General features: G+C 37.4%; 1 protein-coding gene across 2 annotated transcripts in view; it reads left to right on the forward strand.

Moving 5' to 3' along the window:
- Positions 1-24,968, forward strand: part of LOC117316846 — a 35,190-nt gene extending 10,222 nt beyond the window's left edge. The window contains exons 1-2 of one of the 2 annotated variants that reach the window (XM_033871628.1): positions 3,248-3,352; positions 23,992-24,968. In XM_033871628.1, the coding sequence (XP_033727519.1) occupies positions 24,047-24,667 (621 nt within the window). In that variant the 5' untranslated portion in view covers positions 3,248-3,352; positions 23,992-24,046 and the 3' untranslated portion in view covers positions 24,668-24,968. Of the gene's footprint in view, positions 1-3,247; positions 3,353-23,991 lie in introns of those variants that run through there. The other variant, XM_033871627.1, reaches the window with a different exon arrangement.
- Positions 24,969-25,210: the final 242 nt, after the last annotated feature.

A 25,210-nucleotide genomic window follows, 5' to 3' on the forward strand; every position in this document is an offset into this window, starting at 1 on the left:
TTTTAATTTTGACCCAGAAAACCGCCAGGTAGCCATATTTATTTGGGCTGACGGTTGAAGTTTGTTATCTCTATTTTTTTTTCCTTTTTGGTTTTAAGGTCATCTGACCCAAAGAGTCAGGCTGATCTATAGCCATCGTACTTCGTCCGAATAATGAAACATTAGGAGTAATGTAACAACAGGAATAATGTAACAACATGAATAATGTAACAACAGGAATAATGAAACAATAGGAATAATGCAAATACGGGAATAATGTAACAACAGCAATTATGTAACAACAGGAATAATGTAACAACAGGAATAATGTAACAACGGGAATAATGTAACAACAGGAATAATATTAATGTAACAACAGGAATAATGTAACAACAGGAATAATGTAACAACAGGAATAATGTAACAATAGAAATAATGTAACAACGGGAATAATGTAACAACAGGAATAATGTAACAACAGGAATAATGTAACAATAGAAATAATGTAACAACGGGAATAATGTAACAACAGGAATAATGTAAATACGGGAATAATGTAACAACAGGAATAATGAAACAATAGGAATAATGTAACAACAGGAATAATGTAACAACAGGAATAATGTAACAATAGAAATAATGTAACAACGGGAATAATGTAACAACAGGAATAATGTAACAATAGAAATAATGTAACAACGGGAATAATGTAACAACAGGAATAATGTAAATACGGGAATAATGTAACAACAGGAATAATGAAACAATAGGGATAATGTAACAACAGAAATAATGTAACAACAGGAATAATGTAACAATAGAAATAATGTAACAACGGGAATAATGTAACAACAGGAATAATGAAACAACAGGAATAATGTAACAACAGGAATAATGTAACAACGGGAATAATGTAAATACGGGAATAATGTAACAACAGGAATAATATTAATGTAACAACAGGAATAATGTAACAACGGGAATAATGTAACAACAGGAATAATGTAAATACGGGAATAATGTAACAACAGGAATAATATTAATGTAACAACAGGAATAATGTAACAACAGGAATAATGAAACAACAGGAATAATGTAACAACAGGAATAATGTAACAACAGGAATAATGTAACAACAGGAATAATGTAACAATAGAAATAATGTAACAACAGGAATAATGTAACAATAGAAATAATGTAACAACGGGAATAATGTAACAACAGGAATAATATTAATGTAACAACAGGAATAATGAAACAATAGGAATAATGTAACAACAGGAATAATGTAACAACAGGAATAATGTAACAACAGGAATAATGTAAATACGGGAATAATGTACCAACAGGAATAATGAAACAATAGGAATAATGTAACCACAGGAATAATGTAAATACGGGAATAATGTAACAACAGGAATAATGTAAATACGGGAATAATGTAACAACAGGAATAATGTAACAATGGGAATAATGTAACAACAGGAATAATGTAACAACAGGAATAATGAAACAACAGGGATGATGTAACCACGGGAATAATGTAACAACAGGAATAATGTAACAGGAATATTGTAATAACAGGAATAATGTGACAATAGAAATAATGTAACAACGGGAATAATGTAACAACAGGAATAATGAAACAACAGGAATAATGTAACAACAGGAATAATGTAACAACAGGAATAATGTAACAACGGGAATAATGTAACAACAGGAATAATGTAACAACAGGGATAATGTAACAGGAATAATGTAACAACAGGAATAATGTAACAACAGGAATAATATAACAACAGGAATAATGAAACAATAGGAATAATGTAACAACAGGAATAATGTAACGACAAGAATAATGTAAATACGGAAATAATGTAACAACAGGAATAATGTAACAACAGGAATAATGTAACCACAGGAATAATGTAATAACACGAATAATGTAACAACGGGAATAATATAATAACAGGAATAATGTAACGACAGGAATAATGTAACAATAGAAATAATGTAACAACACGAATAATTTAACAATATGAATAATGTAATAACAGTAATAATGTAACAATAGGAATAATGTAATAACAGTAATAATGTAACAACGTGAATAATTTAACAACAGAAATAATGTAACAACAGGAATAATGTAACAACAGGAATAAAGAAACAATAGGAATAATGTAAATACGGAAATAATGTAACCACGGGAATAATTTAACAACAGGAATAATGTAACAACAGGAATAATGTAACAACAGGAATAATGTAACAACAGGAATAATGTAACAACAGGGATAATGTAACAGGAATAATGTAAAAACAGGAATAATGTAACAACACGAATAATGAAACAATGGGAATAATGAAACAATGGGAATAGTGTAATCACGGGAATAATGTAACAACAGGAATAATGTAAATACGGGAATAATGTAACAACAGGAATAATGTAACAACAGGAATAATGTAACAACAAGAAAAGTAAATGTAACCATGGGAATAGTAAATGTAGCCATGGGAATAGTAAATGTAGTCACAGGGATAGTAAATGTAGCCACAGGGATAGTAAATGTAGCCACAGGGATAGTAAATGTAGCCACAGGGATAGTAAATGTTGCCACAGGGATAGTAAATGTAGCCACAGGGATAGTAAATGTAGCCACAGGGATAGTAAATGTAGTCACAGGGATAGTAAATGTAGCCACAGGGATAGTAAATGTAGTCACAGGGATAGTAAATGTAGCCACAGGGATAGTAAATGTAGCCACAGGGATAGTAAATGTAGCCACAGGGATAGTAAATGTAGCCACAGGGATAGTAAATGTAGCCATGGGAATAGTAAATGTAGCCACAGGGATAGTAAATGTAGCCTCAGGGATAGTAAATGTAGCCACAGGGATAGTAAATGTAGCCACAGGGATAGTAAATGTAGCCACAGGTATAGTAGATTATTGTGTTGTTATGATTTGTTGTAAATAACTCCTTTATTATTAACTGGTTTTATAATCAGTTCCTTGTACCTCACAAAGTGTATATAAAGGTATGTACACACTTACGAGAAGCGATGTTTACACAATAGCATTTCAACAGCAGCTTTTATCGACGTGTCTACATGTAATTAATGTGTGTATATATATCACAGCGTGTTTTATATATGTCAACCTGTCCAAGCGCGGGCAATGTGCAAAGTTCTGGAGAAGAGCCAAAAACGAGATATAGAGACACGTGTTTGGGGAAACACGTGTCTTATAGTAAATAAGAAGTTCACATATCTTCCGAGTGATACAACGAACAGGCCTGAGTGAACACTTCAATGATAAAGCTAGTGTGGAAGTAGGATGCTTTTTAGATGGTGAGGGTAATTATAAGGGTATGTATTGTTTTTGTTAATTGATCTTAATGTGAGAATGGAGAGGTTTTGTTTATAGTTAAAAATGAAGTGTAGATATTTCTAAACGTCATACACATGCAAATTAGCGACTCTAATTCCCGTCTTCTCGGGTACGTTGATTTCCTCTTTTCGACTTTTTGCTCCGAAAAGTCGTAAATTAGTAAGTTCAGTTTTCGTCTTTTCGGGGCTAAAAGACGAAAGGAGAAATGGCACAAATCAGCCACCGTAAAAACACATGTGATAATTTAGTTTACTGTGAGTTAAGAAGACTGCAACAATCAAGATTTTCAAGATTTCTTTATTCACTCTGACACACAGCGTGTGTAACAAGAGGTCACATATTTTTTTTCATGTTACAAGCATGACAGGCAATATTAATACATGTAGTGTTCTTACAACATTGGAATCATTTAAAATATTATATAGATAGAACAAAATACTGAATGCAAAAAAGGAAAACAGTACCACTAATTATTGTGACGTAATCATAACATATTACATAGTTTTTGGACATATAGGCTTACGTTTATTAACAGTTTTTTTTATTAAAGATTGTAAACATTCCTTTCATTTTATAATAATTTTTTGTTTGTTTGTTAAAGTAGGCAGAATATATTTGCGTCTTAACTGTATTACGTTATAATTATTACAAATAAATAAAAAAAAATGGAATTCATCTCCTATACCCGAATAACAAAGTGGACATATTCTGTCTTGTCGTTGAATACCTGTCCATCTTCCTGTTTCAACCGGAAGTTTTATGTTGGAAGTTCTAAATTTACTATCAGTTGTTATGAAAGTTAAAATCATTAAGTGCTGATTAAAGTTAAGAACATCACACAATTGTATCTTCAAAGCATGTTACGCTGAACAAGTATCATTTAGTGATTGTTGGACATCAGACATCCAAACTGAACTGAACACGTTAGAATTACCTCTGGAACCTCGCTGTTTCCAATAGTAATATTTATGAATTCATTGATTTGTTGGTTTGTTCATGTCTGTGGTATTTTACATGATGACCGTATATCACATATAGTACTCCATTGTACAAAAACTGAAAGTCTTAGAGACGATCTCTGGTGTCTTATTAGTGCTGTTTTTGATATAGAATTTAGCGTGTTCTTACATTCCTTATCGGAATATAACTTAATTCATGTACTACTTGGTAGTAGTCTTCCCTACAGATTAAGTCCATCTGATCATGTGATATTTGTACTGCATAGTGCTATTTTTGTTGATAAAATGTTGCTGTTATATCAGCATCAATAGTGTAATACACGTATGGCATACAATGTTTTTTTTTTACATGAGTAGTGCCAAATTAATAACTGTTTAATTGATTTATCAATTATTTATCTATTATTATTATTATATCACCCCTTCGTGTGTGTTAATGCCTGTGAAAGCCTGAGAGGACTTTGCTGGTAGGGCTCTCCCCAACCGCTGGAAACCTCAGGCTTCACATGCATTGTAATGATTTTGTATCATTTGCTACTTTCGTGACCTTTCATTATGTATTCATTTACCCGGTCATCTCTGTAAATAATTGATGTGTTTATTTTTGACAACAATGTATATTTCTTTTTGTAACTCTTCAATTTGGAGGAAATAAAGAAATAATAATAATAATACAGACAGTACCTGGCAATTGCCCCACGTAGGTTTCGAACTCGCCACCGCGGCCCCTATCGGGTTTATGAACAGACAGCGTCAGTTTGAGGCGGGGTCTCACATATTAGCCTCGTCTGTCAATACACTCAATATAATATATTGAGTGTATTGACTGACGAGGCTAATACCTATGGAGTCTCTTTGTAGTAGTTGGTGACTTTCACTAACCAACAATACGGGAGGCTCGTACAAGGTACCTTCAAAGCGTTCAACGTTCACAAGGGTGAAATATTTCAAAAACTTCAAGAATCTGCTTCCCAAGTTACAGAAGGCCCAGAGGCTGATATTTTGCCAGTAGGTACCTAGGAGAGAGTTGTATGAAGTGTCCGCATATATATGACCTTGACCTATTTTCAAGGTCACAGAGGCAAGATAATTAAAAAATCATTTGTGAATTTTCTGCTCGAGTTCTATAAGACCAAGGACACTCATATTTGGTCAATAACTTGCTTCTATGGAGAGCAAAAGCACCAGCAGGCGTAATAGTTGGTATTTCAATACCATTAACTGACTTAGACAATGTATCTGTCAAACGCCCTACATAATCATTCACCTATGCATCAGTGAATATCACTTCTGTCAGAAATAGTTTATATCAGTTGCTGAATAATCACTTACATGTTACGGTCAACATGAAAATTAAAAATAGTAATTTTCCATTATGCCTTACTGACCATATGGGCGATTCAGGCCCTCTGGGCCTCTTGTTAGATAGATAATTTCACATAACTAATATGACATGGTAATATATATTGTTGTACTATTACAATATGTTCTAATGTTATATCAACCCTTCCATGTATTTTGTGGCATTAGGATAATAAAGAATCCAAAGCGGAATTCAACTAAGTTTGGTCTGAAACAGAGGGATGGCAATCAGGATTAAATGAGGTTGTTTTAACACATGAGGAAATTTAAAACCGCTATTCCTCCTAAATGTCAATGGATTGCAACCAAATTTAGTCATTTGGGGAGGGCAGTCATAGTTTATATTATAATGAGGCTGACTCGGCCGCTAAAACATTATATGAGAGTGCAATTCTAATTCATATAAATGAGGCTGGTCCGACCCTTGGGTAGACGGTTGCGGGGTCTCAAAAAACTGCTGGTTAAATCAAATTTGAACTGTAAGACTACTATGACTCCTATTGATAAATATGAGAGACCTCAAAGGGGGGAATTAGTTCAAATTTGACCTCAAAAGGGAATTAGTTCAAATTTGATCTCAAAAGGGGGAATTAGTTCAAATTTGACCTCAAAAGGGGAATTAGTTCAAATTTGACCTCAAAAGGGGAATTGGTTCAAATTTGACCTCAAAAGTGGAATTAGTTCAAATTTGACCTCAAAAGGGGAATTAGTTCAAATTTGACCTCAAAAGGGGAATTGGTTCAAATTTGACCTCAAAAGTGGAATTAGTTCAAATTTGACCTCAAAAGGGGGAATTAGTTCAAATTTGACCTCAAAAGGGGAAATTAGTTCAAAGAGGTATGATCGTTTTCGGCTTATTCTGGCCTAGGCCACGTGCAGCGATAGTCTGAGCTAAAAATACAGGTAAAATATCACGTGACCACAGTGATTCCCTCAGTACCGATATAGATCGTCATGGTCCATTGGCGCGCTGTGTGTTGTGAATGGATTATGTAGTCAATCAATACCATATCATACATATGAAATAAAGTTAAATTGACATGTTAATAGGAACTCTATACCACTCATCCATGTTTGTCTGTTGTCGACTCTACAGTTCATTTAGATCTTACTTTGAATGATACGGAGTAAATAAGTTATGATTTCACTCTCTATTTTATCCAAGTGAAACTTTTCTATCTCAACATTTCTATCTTTATACTAAATACTTCACATCAAATATGCATTTAATGTTGAAAATATCTTTCAAATACGACCAAGAAAAATTAAAAGGTATCATTCTTAGAAACATAACAAAATATTAATAAGATACATCTTAGTGATTCGAACTCCAAACCTTCGGGTTGATAATCGATCGTTATACCATATGGGCTATGCGGACTAACATGTGGAGTTTATTTTATTATTTAGAGTCAGTCTAGTTAATGCTAAAATTAAAATGTTTTATCAACTACGTTTTTTCAATTTTTCTATACCAGCGCATCGGAGGACCACTTTTTCAGAATAGGATTTTAGTTGTCTTTTGGTACATAGAATAAAATTAGACATTGTAAAAGTTGGTCGTCCGATGCGCTCTATGTCAAAAAATGATATGAATGCGGGAAAACCCCCTCGAAAGTTGCAAATAACCCGATGATGCAACTTTACGGTCATTTTATGAAATATCAATTGCAATAAACGAACATTTTCTTCGCAAATAAAAATCTTTATATGTTAAAGATTTATGGCTTGTATTCAAAAACTCTGATTTTAACATTTATTTTTTTGATTTTGAAAACGGTCACCGTTAGGTCGAAACAGGCCAATATGCGCCATACCTCTTTGACCTCAAACGCCCTTTGATGACTCACTGCTCACAAAAACTACCCTAATAGGATATAGATTTGTACATTCTCCCTGCTGTCCATCTTTGTAGACAGATGACCGTTGGCAACAGTACAATCTCACACCAGTTATTGGACTAATATGACACGTCACATTTTGGGGACGTTTAGATTGTATCGACATTCTGATTAAAACTTTGTTTTACGATTTTAAATCATCAGTATCCGTCATTGAATTGGACAGACCAGATAGAAAGATTGTGGGTGATGGATAGTTGGACGTGGGAATTACTATAAAATAAAGACAAGCTCAGTCATAAAGTCAAAACTCATTCAGGATTTCAACATTGCTTTAATCTCAACTAAATGAATATGCAAATCATGAATAACAGGGTTTCAGATAGAAGTGAATTCTGACGTCACAGAATGTGGGGAAGTCGCGTGTTACTATATTTGGATACGAACTCGTGTTATTGGATTGTTGTTGATATATATCAGGAAAAGGTGAAGAAACCCAGTCGTACAATAAATGGTTATGACACTTTATGATCTTGGAAAAGACTATATAATATTGATGACTTATTTGATCTTTGACATTTATTGGCCTATATATTGACATTTGACATAAACATTTTAGACTCATAGATAAAGGCCTGAAGAGTAATTGACCCAGACATATGACTATATGTGCCCTGACAATGCATAAACTTATCTTTGTCAATTCATTTTTGAATAAAAATGATATGAACTTATCCAACCAGCTTCAAAAGTTTTCACTTTTCCGGTACTAGTAAGACTTTGAGATAGAAAGTTTGTCATATTGATGACCAGTACGACCTATGACCTTTAACTATTTGACATTTGTCTTTCTTCATCGGGTAAACCACAAACATGAGGAGATCGATTCTCCCATATTGTAATATGTGGGGAAATAACGGTATAATAATTAAGTGATCCAATCATAGCGGATATAATTGACTTTATTTATAAATTTGATGTAGTCTGCATTCTTTTAAATTATCAGAGATTATTACATGATACAACACAGCGTTGGTGCTCGAGCTAGTGAACCTTCTGCCACGTAGCCCTGGGCCCTACCACTAGATCACCATGCCGAGACTCGAACTAGTGACCCTTCAGTGACATGGTCCCGCGTCCTATCACTAGACCATCGTGCCTTTAAAGACGATGAATGTCCCAATATTGCTATGTTTCCGTCTAAAGTGTGTCAAGTTCATGTTAAAGATGTGCCATATATGTATTTTGTAGTGTATGTATTTCATCAAGGGCTCTGTCTGGCCGGGGCCGTGTTAATGAGTCATACTATTATTCAGTTTTATTTATAAGCCTTATTATAAAATCGTCATGGCATGTCGGTTAGGTTGGGTGTTTGATATAAAAATCAAGTAGATAGTATCTTTTTACTGCAACAAAAACGTATGTTTATCGTCCTGTAATCGATCTTTTTTCGTATACATATTTTATTGTTACCATATATTATTACTAATCGGGACACCTCGGCCATCTTCAGTCCAGGCTTTAGTTTCCGAAATGTAGACTTTCTGTCACGAGTATCAAGAAGACAGAATGACACGGGGTTTTCGTACACGTGGCCCCTACCAAACCTCGTGTGACATGTAATGAATTCATTTAAATGATGCGAGTTTCGGCAGGTTGTGTTAATTTTAAAATGAATATCCAGGTATACATTTACTTATAACATTATTTATAATGTATACACAGATTAATACTGTAATGTATTAATGTCACAGTCATAACATAAACAAATTGTATACATCAACAAGCACCATTGGTTCATTTTTGTTCTTGTTTGGTCACGTCCTGGATTAGGGATCAGGAGGACTGGTGACATCTGGTTCCTTCAAGAGCCATGACAGTACCATTGAGATGCCTCAGTCAGGTGTCATGGCATTCACAATTTACGAGCTACTAAGTTAATCGTACGACATAACATTCTCCCTAATCGCTTGATTTTGGTTGCCTCAGTAAGACCCCATGGCAGTCTCTAATCACTAGATACTGGGTTACCACGGTAAGACACCATGACAGTCTCTAATCACTAGATACTGGGTTACCACGATAAGACACTATGACAGTCTCTAATCACTAGATACTGGGTTACCACGGTAAGACACCATGACAGTTTCTAATCACTAGATACTGGGATACTGGATTACCACGGTAAGACACCATGACAGTCTCTAATCACTAGATACTGGGTTACCACGGTAAGACACCATGACAGTCTCTAATCACTAGATACTGGGTTACCACGGTAAGACACCATGACAGTCTCTAATCACTAGATACTGGGTTACCACGGTAAGACACCATGACAGTCTCTAATCACTAGATACTGGGCTACCACGGTAAGGCACCATGACAGCTTCTAATCAATAGATACTGGGTTACCACGGTAAGACACCATGACAGTCTCTAATCATTAGATACTGGGTTACCACGGTAAGACACCATGACAGTCTCTAATCACTACATACTGGGTTACCACGGTAAGACACCATGACAGTCTCTAATCACTAGATACTGGGTTACCTCAGTAAGACACCTTGCAGTCTCTAATCACTACATACTGGGCTACCACGGTAAGACACCATGACAGTCTCTAATCACTAGATACTGGGCTACCAGGGTAAGGCACCATGACAGCTTCTAATCAATAGATACTGGGTTACCACGGTAAGACACCATGACAGTCTCTAATCATTAGATACTGGGTTACCACAGTAAGACACCATGACAGTCTCAAATCACTAAATATTGGGTTACCACGGTAAGACACCATCACAGTCTTTAATCACTAGATACTGGGTTACCACGGTAAGACATCATGGCAGTCTCTGATCTCTAGATACTGGGTTACCACGGTAAGACACCATGACAGTCTCTAATCACTAGATACTGGGTTACCACGGTAAGACACCATGACAGTCTCTAATCACTAGATACTGGGTTACCACGGTAAGACATCATGACAGTCTCTAATCACTAGATACTGGGTTACCACGGTAAGACACCATGACAGTCTCTAATCACTAGATACTGGGTTACCACGGTAAGACACCATGACAGTCTCTAATCACTAGATACTGGGTTACCACGGTAAGACATCATGACAGTCTCTAATCACTAGATACTGGGTTACCACGGTAAGACACCATGGTAGTCTCTAATCACTAGATACTGGGTTACCACGGTAAGACACCATGACAGTCTCTAATCACTAGATACTGGGTTACCACGGTAAGACACCATGGTAGTCTCTAATCACTAGATACTGGGTTACCACGGTAAGACATCATGACAGTCTCTAATCACTAGATACTGGGTTACCACGGTAAGACACCATGACAGTCTCTAATCACTAGATACTGGGTTACCACGGTAAGACACCATGACAGTCTCTAATCTAGATACTGGGTTACCACGGTAAGACATCATGGCAGTCTCTAATCACTAGATACTGGGTTACCACGGTAAGACACCATGGTAGTCTCTAATCACTAGATACTGGGTTACCACGGTAAGACACCATGACAGTCTCTAATCACTAGATACTGGGTTACCACGGTAAGACACCATGCCAGTCTCTAATCACTAGATACTGGGTTACCACGGTAAGACACCATGACAGTCTCTAATCACTAGATACTGGGTTACCACGATAAGACACCATGGCAGTCTCTAATCACTAGATACTGGGTTACCACGGTAAGACACCATGACAGTCTCTAATCATTAGATACTGGGTTACCACGGTAAGACACCATGACAGTCTCTTATCACTAGATACTGGGTTACCACGGTAAGACACCATGACAGTCTCTAATCACTAGATACTGGGTTACCACGATAAGACACCATGGCAGTCTCTAATCACTAGATACTGGGTTACCACGGTAAGACACCATGACAGTCTCTAATCTAGATACTGGGTTATCGCGGTAAGACACCATGACAGTCTCTAATCTAGATACTGGGTTACCACGGTAAGACACCATGACAGTCTCTAAGCACTAGATATTGGGTTACCACGGTAAGACACCATGGTAGTCTCTAATCACTAGGTACTGGCTTACCACGGTAAGACACCATGACAGTCTCTAATCTAGATACTGGGTTATCGCGGTAAGACACCATGACAGTCTCTAATCTAGATACTGGGTTACCACGGTAAGACACCATGACAGTCTCTAAGCACTAGATATTGGGTTACCACGGTAAGACACCATGGTAGTCTCTAATCACTAGGTACTGTTATACCACTCTATTACGTACTGTAAATCCTCCATGTTATACCCGTCTATTACGTACTGTAAATCCTCCATGTTATACCCGTCTATAACGTACTGTAAATCCTCCATGTTATACCCGTCTATTACGTACTGTAAATCCTCCATGTTATACCCGTCTATTACGTACTGTAAATCCTCCAAGTTATACCCGTCTATTACGTACTGTAAATCCTCCATGTTATAACCGTCTATAACGTACTGTAAATCCTCCATGTTATACCCGTCTATTACGTACTGTAAATCCTCCATGTTATACCCGTCTATTACGTACTGTAAATCCTCCATGTTATACCCGTCTATTACGTACTGTAAATCCTCCATGTTATACCCGTCTATTACGTACTGTAAATCCTCCATGTTATACCCGTCTATAACGTACTGTAAATCCTCCATGTTATACCCGTCTATTACGTACTGTAAATCCTCCATGTTATACCCGTCTATTACGTACTGTAAATCCTCCATGTTATACCCGTCTATTACATACTGTAAATCCTCCATGTTATACCCGTCTATAACGTACTGTAAATCCTCCATGTTATACCCGTCTATAACGTACTGTAAATCCTCCATGTTATACCCGTCTATTACGTACTGTAAATCCTCCATGTTATACCCGTCTATTACGTACTGTAAATCCTCCATGTTATACCCGTCTATTACGTACTGTAAATCCTCCATGTTATACCCGTCTATTACGTACTGTAAATCCTCCATGTTATACCCGTCTATTACATACTGTAAATCCTCCATGTTATACCCGTCTATTACGTACTGTAAATCCTCCATGTTATACCCGTCTATTACGTACTGTAAATCCTCCATGTTACGTACTGTAAATCCTCCATGTTATACCCGTCTATAACGTACTGTAAATCCTCCATGTTATACCCGTCTATTACGTACTGTAAATCCTCCATGTTATACCCGTCTATTACGTACTGTAAATCCTCCATGTTATACCCGTCTATTACGTACTGTAAATCCTCCATGTTATACCCGTCTATTACGTACTGTAAATCCTCCATGTTATACCCGTCTAAAACGTACTGTAAATCCTCCATGTTATACCCGTCTATAACGTACTGTAAATCCTCCATGTTATACCCGTCTATTACGTACTGTAAATCCTCCATGTTATACCCGTCTATTACGTACTGTAAATCCTCCATGTTATACCCGTCTATAACGTACTGTAAATCCTCCATGTTATACCCGTCTATTACGTACTGTAAATCCTCCATGTTATACCCGTCTATTACGTACTGTAAATCCTCCATGTTATACCCGTCTATTACGTACTGTAAATCCTTCATGTTATACCCGTCTATTACGTACTGTAAATCCTCCATGTTATACCCGTCTATAACGTACTGTAAATCCTCCATGTTATACCCGTCTATTACGTACTGTAAATCCTCAATGTTATACCCGTCTATAACGTACTGTAAATCCTCCATGTTATACCCGTCTATAACGTACTGTAAATCCTCCATGTTATACCCGTCTATAACGTACTGTAAATCCTCCATGTTATACCCGTCTATTACGTACTGTAAATCCTCGATGTTATACCCGTCTATTACGTACTGTACATCCTCCATGTTACGTACTGTAAATCCTCCATGTTATACCCGTCTATTACGTACTGTAAATCCTCCATGTTATACCCGTCTATAACGTACTGTAAATCCTCCATGTTATACCCGTCTATTACGTACTGTAAATCCTCCATGTTATACCCGTCTATTACGTACTGTAAATCCTCCATGTTATACCCGTCTATTACGTACTGTAAATCTCCATGTTATACCCGTCTATTACGTACTGTAAATCCTCCATGTTATACCCGTCTATAACGTACTGTAAATCCTCCATGTTATACCCGTCTATAACGTACTGTAAATCCTCCATGTTATACCCGTCTATTACGTACTGTAATCCTCCATGTTATACCCGTCTATTACGTACTGTAAATCCTCCATGTTATACCCGTCTATACGTACTGTAAATCCTCCATGTTATACCCGTCTATACGTACTGTAAATCCTCCATGTTATACCCGTCTATAACGTACTGTAAATCCTCCATGTTATACCCGTCTATTACGTACTGTAAATCCTCCATGTTATACCCGTCTATTACGTACTGTAAATCCTCCATGTTATACCCGTCTATTACGTACTGTAAATCCTCCATGTTATACCCGTCTATAACGTACTGTAAATCCTCCATGTTATACCCGTCTATACGTACTGTAAATCCTCCATGTTATACCCGTCTATAACGTACTGTAAATCCTCCATGTTATACCCGTCTATTACGTACTGTAAATCCTCCATGTTATACCCGTCTATTACGTACTGTAAATCCTCCATGTTACGTACTGTAAATCCTCCATGTTATACCCGTCTATTACGTACTGTAAATCCTCAATGTTATACCCGTCTATAACGTACTGTAAATCCTCCATGTTATACCCGTCTATTACGTACTGTAAATCCTCCATGTTTATACCCGTCTATTACGTACTGTAAATCCTCCATGTTATACCCGTCTATTACGTACTGTAAATCCTCCATGTTATACCCGTCTATAACGTACTGTAAATCCTCCATGTTATACCGTCTATACGTACTGTAAATCCTCCATGTTATACCCGTCTATTACGTACTGTAAATCCTCCATGTTATACCCGTCTATTACGTACTGTAAATCCTCCATGTTATACCCGTCTATTACGTACTGTAAATCCTCCATGTTATACCCGTCTATTACGTACTGTAAATCCTCCATGTTATACCCGTCTATTACAGTACTGTAAATCCTCCATGTTATACCCGTCTATTACGTACTGTAAATCCTCCATGTTATACCCGTCTATAACGTACTGTAAATCCTCCATGTTATACCCGTCTATTACGTACTGTACATCCTCCATGTTACGTACTGTAAATCCCATGTTATACCCGTCTATACGTACTGTAAATCCTCCATGTTATACCCGTCTATAACGTACTGTAAATCCTCCATGTTATACCCGTCTATTACGTACTGTAAATCCTCCATGTTTATACCCGTCTATTACGTACTGTAAATCCTCCATGTTATACCCGTCTATTAACGTACTGTAAATCCTCCATGTTATACCCGTCTATACGTACTGTAAATCCTCCATGTATACCCGTCTATAACGTACTGTAAATCCTCCATGTTATACCCGTCTATAACGTACTGTAAATCCTCCATGTTATACCCGTCTATTACGTACTGTAAATCCTCCATGTTATACCCGTCTATTACGTACTGTAATCCTCCATGTTATACCCGTCTATTACGTACTGTAAATCCTCCATGTTATACCCGTCTATTACATACTGTAAATCCTCCATGTTATACCCGTCTATTACGTACTGTAAATCCTCCACTAATCCCATGTTATACCCGTCTATTACGTACTGTAAATCCTCCATGTTATACCCGTCTATTACGTACTGTAAATCCTCCATGTTATACCCGTCTATACGTACTGTAAATCCTCCATGTTATACCCGTCTATAACGTACTGTAAATCCTCCATGTTATACCCGTCTATAACGTACTGTAAATCCTCCATGTTATACCCGTCTATTACGTACTGTAAATCCCTCCATGTTATACCCGTCTATACGTACTGTAAATCCTCCATGTTATACCCGTCTATTACGTACTGTAAATCCTCCATGTTATACCCGTCTATTACGTACTGTAAATCCTCCATGTTATACCCGTCTATTACGTACTGTAAATCCTCCATGTTATACCCGTCTATACGTACTGTAAATCCTCCATGTTATACCCGTCTATTACGTACTGTAAATCCTCCATGTTATACCCGTCTATTACGTACTGTAAATCCTCCATGTTATACCCGTCTATACGTACTGTAAATCCTCCATGTTATACCCGCTGTATTACGTACTGTAAATCCTCCATGTTATACCCGTCTATTACGTACTGTAAATCCTCCATGTTATACCCGTCTATAACGTACTGTAAATCCTCCATGTTATACCCGTCTATTACGTACTGTAAATCCCTCCGATGTTATACCCCCCGTCTAATACGTACTGTAAATCCTCCATGTTACCGTCTATACGTGTAAATCCTCAATGTTATACCCGTCTATAACGTACTGTAAATCCTCATGTTATACCCGTCTATACCGTACTGTAAATCCTCCATGTTATACCCGTCTATTACGTTACGTAAATCCTCCATGTTATACCCGTCTATTACGTACTGTAAATCCTCATGTTATACCCGTCTATTAACGTACTGTAAATCCTCCATGTTATACCCGTCTATAACGTACTGTAAATCCTCCATGTTATACCGTCTATAACGTAACTGTAAATCCTCCATGTTATACCCGTCTATACGTACTGTAAATCCTCCATGTTATACCCGTCTATACGTACTGTAAATCCTCCATGTTATACCCGTCTATTACGTACTGTAAATCCTCCATGTTATACCCGTCTATTACGTACTGTAAATCCTCCATGTTATACCCGTCTATACGTACTGTAAATCCTCCATGTTATACCCGTCTATAACGTACTGTAAATCCTCCATGTTATACCCGTCTATTACGTACTGTAAATCCTCCATGTTATACCCGTCTATTACGTACTGTAAATCCTCCATGTTATACCCGTCTATTACGTACTGTAAATCCTCCATGTTATACCCGTCTATTACGTACTGTAAATCCTCCATGTTATACCCGTCTATACGTACTGTAAATCCTCCATGTTATACCCGTCTATTACGTACTGTAAATCCTCCATGTTATACCCGTCTATTACGTACTGTAAATCCTCCATGTTATACCCGTCTATTACGTACTGTAAATCCTCCATGTTATACCCGTCTATTACGTACTGTAAATCCTCCATGTTATACCCGTCTATAACGTACTGTAAATCCTCCATGTTATACCCGTCTATAACGTACTGTAAATCCTCCATGTTATACCCGTCTATTACGTACTGTAAATCCTCCATGTTATACCCGTCTATTACGTACTGTAAATCCTCCATGTTATACCCGTCTATTACGTACTGTAAATCCTCCATGTTATACCCGTCTATTACGTACTGTAAATCCTCCATGTTATACCCGTCTATTACATACTGTAAATCCTCCATGTTATACCCGTCTATTACGTACTGTAAATCCTCCATGTTATACCCGTCTATAACGTACTGTAAATCCTCCATGTTATACCCGTCTATTACGTTCTGTAAATCCTCCATGTTATACCCGTCTAAAACATACTGTAAATCCTCCATGTTATACCCGTCTATAACGTACTGTAAATCCTCCATGTTATACCCGTCTATTACGTACTGTAAATCCTCCATGTTATACCCGTCTATTACGTACTGTAAATCCTCCATGTTATACCCGTCTATAACGTACTGTAAATCCTCCATGTTATACCCGTCTATTACGTACTGTAAATCCTCCATGTTATACCCGTCTATTACGTACTGTAAATCCTCCATGTTATACCCGTCTATTACGTACTGTAAATCCTCCATGTTATACCCGTCTATACGTACTGTAAATCCTCCATGTTATACCCGTCTATTACGTACTGTAACTCCTCCATGTTATACCCGTCTATTACGTACTGTAAATCCTCCATGTATACCCGTCTATTACGTACTGTAAATCCTCCATGTTATACCCGTCTATTACGTACTGTAAATCCTCCATGTTATACCCGTCTATTACGTACTGTAAATCCTCCATGTTATACCCGTCTATACGTACTGTAAATCCTCCATGTTATACCCGTCTATACGTACTGTAAATCCTCCATGTTATACCCGTCTATTACGTACTGTAAATCCTCCATGTTATACCCGTCTATTACGTACTGTAAATCCTCCATGTTATACCCGTCTATTACGTACTGTAAATCCTCCATGTTATACCGTTTTTCGTACGTAAATCTCCATGTACGTATGAAATCCCCCATGTATAAACCCCTCTAAACGACGTAAATCCCCCATGTTAACCGCAAGTACTAAAACCCCCTGTTAACCCGTCATTACGTACTGAAATCTCCCGTTTTCCCCCCTTTTTAAATATTGTAAATCTCCGTTATACCCCTGTATTGTACTGAATTCCCTTTTACCCCCCTTATAACGTCTGTAAAAACTATGTTTTACCGCTATAATGTACTGTAAATCCTCCATGTTATACCCGTCTATTACGTACTGTAAATCCTCCATGTTACGTACTGTAAATCCTCCATGTTATACCCGTCTATAACGTACTGTAAATCCTCCATGTTATACCGTTATTTCGATGTAAATTCCCTGTTTATACCCTATAAAGTCGTAAATCCCCGTTATACCGTGATTACGTACGTAAATCTCCGTTTTACCCGTTATTACGTACTGAAAAACCTCAGTTATACCCGTCTATACGTACTGTAATCCTCAATGTTATACCCGTCTATAACGTACTGTAAATCCTCCATGTTATACCCGTCTATAACGTACTGTAAATCCTCCATGTTATACCCGTCTATTACGTACTGTAAATCCTCCATGTTATACCCGTCTATTACGTACTGTAAATCCTTCATGTTATACCCGTGTATTACGTACTGTAAATCCTCCATGTTTTACCCGTCTATTACGTACTGTAAATCCTCCATGTTATACCCGTCTATTACGTACTGTAAATCCTCCATGTTATACCCGTGTATTACGTACTGTAAATCCTCCATGTTATACCCGTCTATTACGTACTGTAAATCCTCCATGTTATACCCGTGTATAACGTACTGTAAATCCTCCATGTTATACCCGTCTATTACGTACTGTAAATCCTCCATGTTATACCCGTTTATAACGTACTGTAAATACTCCATGTTATACCCGTCTATTACGTACTGTAAATCCTCCATGTTATACCCGTCTATTACGTACTGTAAATCCTCCATGTTATACCCGTGTATAACGTACTGTAAATCCTCCATGTTATACCCGTCTATTACGTACTGTAAATCCTCCATGTTATACCCGTCTATTACGTACTGTAAATCCTCCATGTTATACCCGTCTATTACGTACTGTAAATCCTCCATGTTATACCCGTCTATTACGTACTGTAAATCCTCCATGTTATACCCGTCTATTAACGTACTGTAAATCCTCCATGTTATACCCGTCTATAACGTACTGTAAATCCTCCATGTTATACCCGTCTATAACGTACTGTAAATCCTCCATGTTATACCCGTCTATAACGTACTGTAAATCCTCCATGTTATACCCGTCTATTACGTACTGTAAATCCTCCATGTTATACCCGTCTATTACGTACTGTAAATCCTCCATGTTATACCCGTCTATTACGTACTGTAAATCCTCCATGTTATACCCGTCTATACGTACTGTAAATCCTCCATGTTATACCCGTCTATTACATACTGTAAATCCTCCATGTTATACCCGTCTATAACGTACTGTAAGTCCTCCATGTTATACCCGTCTATAACGTACTGTAAATCCTCCATGTTATACCCGTCTATACGTACTGTAAATCCTCCATGTTATACCCGTCTATTACGTACTGTAAATCCTCCATGTTATACCCGTCTATTACGTACTGTAAATCCTCCATGTTATACCCTCTATTACGTACTGTAAATCCTCCATGATATACCCGTCTATAACGTACTGTAAATCATCCATGTTATACCCTCTATTACGTACTGTAAATCCTCCATGTTATACCCGTCTATAACGTACTGTAAATCCCCATGTTATACCCGTCTATAACGTACTGTAAATCCTCCATGTTATACCCGTCTATTACGTACTGTAAATCCTCCATGTTATACCCGTCTATTACGTACTGTAAATCTTCCATGTTATACCCGTCTATAACGTACTGTAAATCCTCCATGTTATACCCGTCTATTACGTACTGCAAATCCTCCATGTTATACCCGTCTATAACGTACTGTAAATCCTCCATGTTATACCCGTCTATTACGTACTGTAAATCCTCCATGTTATACCCGTCTATTACGTACTGCAAATCCTCCATGTTATACCCGTCTATAACGTACTGTAAATCCTCCATGTTATACCCGTCTATAACGTACTGTAAATCCTCCATGTTATACCCGTCTATAACGTACTGTAAATCCTCCATGTTATACCCGTCTATTACGTACTGTAAATCCTCCATGTTATACCCGTCTATAACGTACTGTAAATCCTCCATGTTATACCCGTCTATTACGTACTGTAAATCCTCCATGTTATACCCGTCTATTACGTACTGTAAATCCTCCATGTTATACCCGTCTATTACATACTGTAAATCCTCCATGTTATACCCGTCTATAACGTACTGTAAGTCCTCCATGTTATACCCGTCTATAACGTACTGTAAATCCTCCAAGTTATACCCGTCTATAACGTACTGTAAATCCTCCATGTTATACCCGTCTATTACGTACTGTAAATCCTCCATGTTATACCCGTCTATTACGTACTGTAAATCCTCCATGTTATACCCGTCTATTACGTACTGTAAATCCTCCATGTTATACCCGTCTATTACGTACTGTAAATCCTCCATGTTATACCCGTCTATAACGTACTGTAAATCCTCCATGTTATACCCGTCTATTACGTACTGTAAATCCTCCATGTTATACCCGTCTATTACGTACTGTAAATCCTCCATGTTATACCCGTCTATTACGTACTGTAAATCCTCCATGTTATACCCGTCTATAACGTACTGTAAATCCTCCATGTTATACCCGTCTATAACGTACTGTAAATCCTCCATGTTATACCCGTCTATAACGTACTGTAAATCCTCCATGTTATACCCGTCTATTACGTACTGTAAATCCTCCATGTTATACCCGTCTATTACGTACTGTAAATCCTCCATGTTATACCCGTCTATTACGTACTGTAAATCCTCCATGTTATACCCGTCTATTACGTACTGTAAATCCTCCATGTTATACCCGTCTATTACGTACTGTAAATCCTCCATGTTATACCCGTCTATTACGTACTGTAAATCCTCCATGTTATACCCGTCTATTACGTACTGTAAATCCTCCATGTTATACCCGTCTATTACGTACTGTAAATCCTCCATGTTATACCCGTCTATTACGTACTGTAAATCCTCCATGTTATACCCGTCTATAACGTACTGTAAATCCTCCATGTTATACCCGTCTATAACGTACTGTAAATCCTCCATGTTATACCCGTGTATTACGTACTGTAAATCCTCCATGTTATACCCGTGTATTACGTACTGTAAATCCTCCATGTTATACCACTCTATTCATTGGCCGTTGTAATATTTGCCGTTTCCATTCACCACCACTTTCGCAAGTTTTCAAAATTTTTAAAAGTAATCGATGGTTGATTGATATGTTGTGATCCTCTTTTGAAGGAGGTACCCAAGGATGTTCCCACTATTCTCTGACTATATACGGCCGTGTACCCAAGAACTAGTCTCATTTGGTTAGTTTATATCGACGAGGTAGCACTCTAAAGTAAACAAGACAAGCGGCGTTTTGTACAAAAGACAAAATCTGTGGAAGAACATTGATCCTCCATCATGATATAATACCCCCTTCATATGCTACTGTGAAAAGGTGGGTGGCGAAATTTAAGCGCGGCCGACAGAGGCTTCAGGATAACCCCCGTCCTGGAACTAATGTTGCAACCCCAGATATGGTCAATAAATTCAATGATATTGTTATGACTGACAGAGGAGTCACATACAGATATATATAGCCAATGGAGTTGGCATTTAACAGGGAGGAGTACATCCCATTCTGACCGAGGATCATTGATGAGCAAGCTTTCGGCCCGATGGGTACCAAGACTTGTTACAGTTGACCAGAAGTACACTAGGCGCACATTGTCGCGTGCTAATCTTATTTTTTTTGAGGAAGATCCTGCCAACTTTCTTCAGAGATTTGTCACTATTGAGGACACATGGGTCCATCATTTTACCCCAGAGGCCAAACAACAATCGAAACAATGGAAGCACCCTGACTCTCCCCCGCCAAAGAAGGCAAAGACTGATGGGAAGGTTATGACCTCGGTTTTCTGGGACGCAGATGGCATTCTGCTGATAGATTATCTCCAAAAGGGACAAATAATCAATGGTACATACTATCCTTCACTTTGGAGGCATTTACGGGAAAATACATGTATTAAACTTAAGCGCAGCGGAAAGCTCACTAAATTTGTATTATTCCATCAGGACAATGCTCCTGTTCACAAGTCTGTCATTGCCATGGCTGCTATTCACAATAGTGGCTTTGAATTGATTGAGCATCCGCCTTATTCACCTGATCTCGCTCCATCAGACTTTCATCTATTTCCAAAACTGAAGACACCTATTTCAGGCACCCACGTTCGGTCTGTTGATGACGTCATACATGCAGTGGATGACTTTCTGAACAGCCAAGAAAAGGAGTTCTATAAAAGTGGCATTGAGGCCCTTAAACACCGGTGGCATAGGTAGCAGTGTATAGTAAAAATGTCCTATTCTGTATATAGGGCACATGTTTTAGATATGTAAACATTGCCCTACATATAACCTCTAATAAAGTATATATATTTGTAATCTGTACAACATTTGCAATTTTAATACAGCTATGAAGGATAAGTAAACTTATATTTTCTGTGATTTTTAGAGCTGTGAATACCATGGTAACAGCTTAAAAAATGCTCAAAAATTGCAAAATATTATGATATTTGACCCAAAATGACCCAATTCTCTACACAATTTATTTTCTGAAACCTATTTAAAATTAAATATCTCTATCTCAAAGACAGACTTAATCTTGTTTTTTGGCAGATGTTGTAAATTAAGTTTTCCTGCTATCTTACCTTTTCTGTGGGCTTCCATTTTTCGCTGTAAGCAAAACTAAATTTGCTGTGTAAACACACTTCGGAAAATCCGGAAATTTAAAATCCGGAACCAATTTAAATTTAATTTAATTTAATTGAAGCCTGTATGTACTACTTCATACTGAATATACCAATTATAGTGTACATTTATTTTTTTCATTTTTATGCATATCATAATACAGGAGTTATTTGCTTAACAAAAAAATCGCCCGTGGCCAGGCTGTCCTACTCTAGTCTGCTACCATAGGTGAATAGATGCTGAAGGAGATTATGTTGATAAATAATACAATATGTCCGGCAAAATTGAAATCCTTCAATACGAGGCTCACAACATATCAATCAACCCTCGTAGCTGTACCCTCTCTCTGCAACGATAAATTCTTTTCTAAAAATAATGACTTTCAATATCGAACGAAATTCAAAACTATTATAAAATGTATGTTTGTAGTGTTGAATTTTAATTATTCTGAACATGACATATTGAAATATCTTACACTTGTACATGTTTTCCCAATATTATTGAGATTATTGTAGAACTATTCTCCACGTCAGGTGTCCAGCTAATTCGCCGTGACGTGGGAAGAGTTAATGTTACTGAGTACCTGTGATGCTACTATAGTATAGAGCTAAATTATGTACAGTTATAACAGATCTAGGTGGCACTGACCGATAAGATAAAAAAAAACATGATCAGTCTCCACCTTAATTGGTGTATAGACAGAAACACTGAGAGATAACGCCACGGACATGCAAAGCACACGCATCATTTGTTTCTAGGTTGTGTTCTTCGATGATTGCCCTGGTTCGTTTTCGACGAACGCCATTCTACTCCCGACCTTACGTTTACGATGAGTGTGTATATTATTGCCAGTCTCTTAGTCACATTAAGGTATATTCCTTTTCGAAGGCAGATCGACGTACACTGGTCTGGACTAGAAGCGGTTTGCACCGTTTGGGGTGATTTGTTTGTAGAAGTACGTAATGTTGAATTCTTAAAACAACTTATAATGGTTATATATCAACGATTCTAATACTGGTCTTTTTAATAAGTATTATTGAATTTAATGGAACATCTTAGTAAAGGAACTTTCCTTAAGATCCGTAATACTTTTCTAATGATGACGTCATCAGTCTCATATTTTCTTTTTTGTGTTTTTCAGGGCAGAAGGTGGTCACCACAAAACACTTTGATGCTTCAGACCACAGAAAGTCGGCATGCTGAACGACAAAGACGCTCGTCGCGCGCAGCTTGCTGCAATGCTTCCACTTCCGGCACGCTTGCCTGATGGTCGTCAGGTAATGGTCAGCTTTATGACCGGATGTCAACTAACGGAAACTTACAATATTATCCGAACATGCGCAGAACAAAGCGATGGCTTCGGATTAGATGAGTTCAGAAATGAAGATGAGTTTAGAAGTGAGGTAGGATCTTCAGACTGTTTTGCAATTGTCGGTAAAGAATCGGGGGAAATGCTAGCAGCATTTATTTTGACTGTAAGTAAATTCTACAGAGGGTCAAGTGGTGCCGTTGACCCATACATTCTTGTTCATCCATCAGAACGCCGGAAAGGTATAGGACTGTTCTGCCTCAGGACAATAGTTGGGTTTTCACAAAGACTTGGATTTGATGCCATGTATATAGACACTTTCTGCAACAACGGAGCGATGATGAAGATATTGGACACAGTGGGTGGATTTACGCGTGTGGGTTACCTCCCCTTAGGTGGAAAGCTGAGGAACGGAATGACGGTTGGGTCATATATATACTATAGATCTTTACTGAACAACTGTGGCGGAGAGTGGGGTCAGGTCGTAGACAATAACAACGGCGAGTGACCCCCAGGTCTCATCATGCTAAGTGTAAATAACATGTTAAATGTAAGGGAAACAATCGCGTTAAATACATTATCAACATTTGAACTTATTGTTATGGATTTTACTAAATGGGAAAGTTATTTGTACTGTAGAATTTGTACTGGAAGAAACTGAATGCCAGAAAAATGCTCACTGGTTTTGTTATCAAGGGAGATAACTCCAGTGAAGAAATGCAACACAATTATGTGCGTTACTCTAAGCATGAACTTAAGTCTGGGCTGTAAATTGGTGGTAGTTGATTAAATCTTATATGTATGATTAAGTTCGTTTTTGTTTTAGAATTTTAACAAGATTTTAAAACATGCATAACGAATAACTGTTCACATTGAGTTGTGAGTTATGTTTGGTAACGTAGAGAGGGTATCTATTGTGTTTTGCAATTAATTATCCCGTCCAATCTTCTCAGGATGTAGGGATAAGTCACGTGCTCATTTTCCCGATTACAGTTTGAATAAAATCAATTTTTTCTCCTGTCATATTACAGAATCCAAAATAAATCTGGCT

Source organism: Pecten maximus, chromosome 18 (assembly GCF_902652985.1).
Source record: "Pecten maximus chromosome 18, xPecMax1.1, whole genome shotgun sequence".
In the NCBI taxonomy this organism is placed as follows: domain Eukaryota; kingdom Metazoa; phylum Mollusca; class Bivalvia; order Pectinida; family Pectinidae; genus Pecten; species Pecten maximus.